Source organism: Portunus trituberculatus, chromosome 44 (genome assembly GCF_017591435.1).
Source record: "Portunus trituberculatus isolate SZX2019 chromosome 44, ASM1759143v1, whole genome shotgun sequence".
In the NCBI taxonomy this organism is placed as follows: domain Eukaryota; kingdom Metazoa; phylum Arthropoda; class Malacostraca; order Decapoda; family Portunidae; genus Portunus; species Portunus trituberculatus.
The window spans coordinates 21,680,152-21,685,151 of NC_059298.1; the positions used below are offsets into that span (position 1 = coordinate 21,680,152).

Below are 5,000 nucleotides of genomic sequence, written 5' to 3' on the forward strand. Positions count from 1 at the left end.
CAACTTAGTATACATCCTGTTTGGACACAAAAAAATTTGCTTTGAAATGCAATTTGTATGCTAGAATTTATATCGGTCAAAATGAGTCATGACACTGTATGTTACTTTGTTTACCTCTCTCAAAACAAAGCCCTAATGGCCCATGAGAAGTGTTGCCAGATTTGTGAAATTCATCTCATTTAATTGGTTTTGTATTTATCATATTTGGGAGGATATAATTCACACCTTTTTTTTTCATATAAATGTCTAAAACAACCACTCTGTCTTATATGCAAATGTGAGGTTTCCCATAGATCTAGTTTTGAAATTTCCTTCATACACTTGAAGATTTATACCAGTCATATATTGTTCAACTATATGATGTAAGGAAATGTTGAAAATAACAATATGACCATTCAGTAAAAAAGTAAGTGTATTGTTGTTATTGACATCTCAGTCTGGGCTGTTCTTTACCATATCTCTTTGACTAGGCCATTACCTCTTTTATTGCTGCAATCATATGGATTATTTCTACTATTGTGATTACTAATTTTTTATTCAGTTGTACTGCTACTAGACTATGCTTTAAACATTAGGGAGATGTAGGGTAGTACAATACAAAGGGATGGAATGTATAAGTACCATTAAAAAAAGAATTTATACCTAAACTATGTTGGCAACATTGCAAGTGGGAATGATCAGGGTTGCCAAATTCAAATATGTGGTACTAAAATTTTTAAATCTGGCACTTTTTTTTTTTTTTTTTTTAGTGCAATTGGCATAAGAAATTGACCTGGCATCTTGGAATTTCTTTGGCATTTTTTTTATACAATTCACTTACAAGACTTGATAATGGAGTTCTAATTAATATAAAGTTCTTTTCTAATGCAATTAGTGCCATCACCACTGATGGAAATTTGGCAAGGTTGCATACAGTTAAGTAACTACTTGTTTTTCTCTCTTCTCCATCCTTCATACTACCCATTATGATCCTGCCCTGCTATTGTTTTCTGAAACTGTGCCTCTATGCTTGCACCTTACTTTGTCAAACTTTCAACTCTATCATTTACCTTTCCTTTTTGCTGGAAGTTTGCCTAAATTCAGCCTGTTACTAACAAAGGCGACTTCTAATTTCTCAAACCACAGTCTTATTGCTTTGATTTCCTGCCTATCTAAAGTTTTAGATAGATGGAAAATGTCAATATGAAAAAGCGGAAATGTTAGATTGGCAGAAATTAAAACAAACCAAACATATTTTAACCTAACCTCACCTATCCCCCACCCAAATCTAACATACCTATGCCCTACAACCATTCAAAATGCAGCTAGGTATTCTTCAGACCATTAAAAACTACACTTTTCAGGTACCATGGCTGCATTAGAAGAAATCATAGATGAAGAAATGTATGAAATGGAAGAATTGCGACGAGTGAGGATTCCACGCATTGTACCTAAAGATCGCAGTGACCCATTTCATTATCTTTCTGGTGAAGAATTCCTTGAGCGTTTTCGTCTGCCAAAGGATGCTGTATGAGACCTCATTGAAGAAGTTAGGCCACGTACACATGTGGATAGGCTTGGCACAGGTATGGAACAGTAGCTATTTATTTAAGTATATATGTGGATGGTGATATTGCTATAGAATATTTTACAATACTTATTGATTTAAGACCTGGGAAACCATCTTCTGTATTTCTTTCCACAACTCTGTCATCCTTTTTCATGTGGAGTGAATTGGGAAATTTAAGGTTCTTCCACACTTTTTCTAGTCTTTCTTACTTACGGAGCGAAGGGGCCTGGGTATCTCCTCCTCTTTATTTTCCTCATAAATAGACTAGGCACAACGCAGAGGGAGAGGGAGTATATAACTCCTTCTAAAGTCCCTTGCTATATGTTTGCATGTCTTTCCACAGGATATGGCATTCCTCTGCATTTGAAGATGCTAGTTACCTTGCGGTACCTAGCCACGGGAAGTTTCCTTCTTACGGTAGCTGACATAATGGATATTGCAAAATCATCAGCATGCAGTGCTGTTGGAGAGGTGGTTCAACTTATTGCTTTCCTGGCACCAGACTACATCAAATTCCCACAGCCAGAAGAAGCACGTCAGATGGCCTCAAAGTTCTATGATATTGCTGGTATGCCAGGTGTATTGGGGTATATAGATTGTACACATATTTCAATACAGAGTCCAGGTGGGAACAACGTTGAGATGTATAGATGTCGAGAGGGGTTTTACTCGTTAAATGTCCAAGGTATTTGTGATTCAGAACTCAAATTTATGCATGTTGTCGCAAGTTGGCCAGGCAGCGTACATGACTCAAGAATATTTTCTAATTGTCGTATCTGTCATCTTCTAGAGCAAGGAGATTACAGCGGTTTATATTTGTTAGGGGATAGTGGGTATCCAAGTCGGGAATATTTACTGACTCCACTCCTAACTCCAAGAACTGAAAAGCATAGGAGGTATAATGTAGCTCATATACAAACACGGAACTGTATTGAGAGGGCATTCGGTGTGCTGAAAAGAAGATTTGCATGCTTAAGCATACCCCTGCGAACCAAACTTCCCAATACAAAAAGAATTGTGATAGCATGTGCTGTTTTGCATAACATTGCTATTTCAAGAAGAGTGGACATGTTAGATGTTGAGGTTGAGGCACAGGAAGTAGTTGATTTATTGGAGGATGAAGATGAACATGAACTGGATGCCACACAAGTTAGGGAATCATTAATTCAAAGATGGTTCTGAGGGCCAGTTTCAAGAACTTTTCCTGTGTACCGATTGGGCTCCAGTGTAATAATACTTTTTCTTTTCTAGTTCTTGCTTGATAGGATTAACACTTTAAGTTTAAATAAGAATATTTATAAGGTTCCAAAAGGTAAAGAAAGGAAAAGTATATATAAGATCTTATGGTGTATAATGTAGGTATTGCAAAGTACAAATAGTATGTAAGAATGAATAAACTTAACCATCTACTTTTAATGCTAATCATTATACCTTGTGTGTGTGTGTGTGTGTGTGTGTGTGTGTGTGTGTGTGTGTGTATTTACCTAATTGTATTTACCTAATTGTAACATACGGGAAAAGAGCTATGCTCGTACTGTCCCGTCTCCATATCTACTAATGTCCAGCTTTTTCTTAAAATCATGAATATTCCTTGCGTTGACCACTTCCTCGTCTAAACTATTCCATGCTTCCACCCTTCTATGAGGGAAACTATATTTTTTCACATCTCTCCTATAAGTGGCCATTTTTAGTTTTTTCCCATGCCCTCTCGACATTCTTTCATTCCACATACACAGATCTTCCCTATCCATTTTTTCCATGCCAATCATCACTCCTCCTCCACCTTTACTCTCCCTATCCTTTCTCCATATGTTATATTTATTATCCAAATTTATCTTTGTTTTTTCATGCAATTTTGTCTCAGTCAAACACACTATATCAGGCTTCTCCACTATCATATAGTCTTGCAATTCCAATCTACTTGACAGTATCCCATCTATATTAGTATACATTACGGTCCACCCACTGCTCCCTCTAGGGGTTCCTCCGTATTCCTTCTCTCCACATACCACTTTCTGACTCTCTCCTATAACTCTCCAAAAAAACTTTTCTCTTTTCTCCTCAGACCGCTCATCATTTTTCCTTCTTGCCTCTTCCACCAATTCCTTATATCTTCTCTCTTCCTCATTTCTATTCTTTCTCACAAACACCTCTTTACAACCTTCTATCTCTCTTAACTTTGATGTTCTATATAGGATATCCTCCGCAGATTGTTGTGACTTCAGTACTACTTTAATCGGTCTGCTCACTCCCTCCTTATACGGACCCAGTCTATGGATCTCTTCCACTTCTTGTAGGTCTTTTTTTCATCATCATTTAGATTTTTGAACAGATCTCTTACCGTTTTAATTCTTCCTTAATTCTCTTAGGCTTATATGTTATATTTTGTTCTTTCATCCCAAATATTAACACACTCTTCTTCTTTTCTGCTATTTCCCTTATCAATGTTTCCTTATTCTTCATTACATTAACCAGTTCCTTGGACCTTTCTTTTTTGTCTTCCTTCAACTGATCTTTAATTATTTCTTGTAATCCAACCATCTCTGCTTCCCTCGACTCAGTCCATTGTGTTTTCTTCAGTTCCCATTCCCTTTCAAACCTTTCATTCTGCTCACTAATCATTTCCTTAAAGTCATCTTTCTCCTTTACTACTCTCTCCGTTTTCTCCTCCAACCGTCTCTTGTATTTTTCAACCTCCACTCTCAAGTGTGCATTCTCATCCACCAATCGTTTTTTCATTTTCCTCCAGTTTCTTAACTCTTTCCTTCAAAGCCTTGTGGAATTCTCTATCCTGCTCCTCCTCGCTCCTCTGAACTTTTAATTCCTTCACCAACTCCTCAAATCTCTTCTCCAACGTTACCAATCTACCTTGCAATGTTGCCCCCTGTTGAAGATGGACTCATGCTTTGACTGGCCACTTTCGGCTTTGCTCCTTGGGCCTCATCAACATATTTTGAATTTGGTAATTTATTTCTTACCGGTCTATCCATTTTTTCTTACTCTTCCTGGGAGCATGTGGGTGTGTGGTCACTGGGGGTCAGGCCTGGTAGTTACGTGTGTGTGGTGGGATGCATTGGCGGCTGCTATGGCTGGCCTTTGTGTGGTTCCCGCTCTGTCGTTTGGAGTGTGGAGGTTCTCACACCTCCGATCACTCCCATGTACACGCCACCAGGCTACGTTCACTCTGTACACTCGTTCACTCGCTCTGGTTGCCCCTCAATAGCAATAACTATTCTCACTCAAGCACATTGCTTAGCGTGTGGAGTGTTAGTTAGATGCCGCTCTGAGCAGGAGGCACGTCCGCTCTCCACGGAGCGCAGAGTGTGTGTGTGTGTGTGTGTGTGTAATTCACTGTTTGATCTCCATGTATGTATTTACCTAATTGTAACATACGGGAAAAGAGCTATGCTCGTGTTGTCCCGTCTCCATATCTATTAATGTCCAGCTTTTT

At 38.4% G+C, this 5,000-nt stretch overlaps 1 protein-coding gene across 1 annotated transcript; it reads left to right on the plus strand.

Annotated features, from left to right (window-relative positions):
• Nucleotides 1–1,348: 1,348 nt before the first annotated feature.
• Nucleotides 1,349–2,756, plus strand: LOC123518748 (putative nuclease HARBI1). Its single transcript, XM_045279749.1, has 2 exons — nucleotides 1,349–1,466; nucleotides 1,893–2,756. The coding sequence occupies exons 1-2, from the start codon at nucleotides 1,349–1,351 to the stop codon at nucleotides 2,729–2,731; spliced, it is 957 nt and encodes a 318-aa protein (XP_045135684.1). The 3' UTR covers nucleotides 2,732–2,756.
• The last annotated feature ends 2,244 nt before the right edge of the window (nucleotides 2,757–5,000 follow it).

Excerpts from the sequence above, each read along its gene's own strand:
- LOC123518748 (XM_045279749.1), top strand. The coding sequence starts at position 1,349 with ATGGCTGCATTAGAAGAAATCATAGATGAAGAAATGTATGAAATGGAA. Across the intron at positions 1,467-1,892 it reads CCCATTTCATTATCTTTCTG|GATATGGCATTCCTCTGCAT; the intron begins GTGAAGAATTCC and ends GTCTTTCCACAG.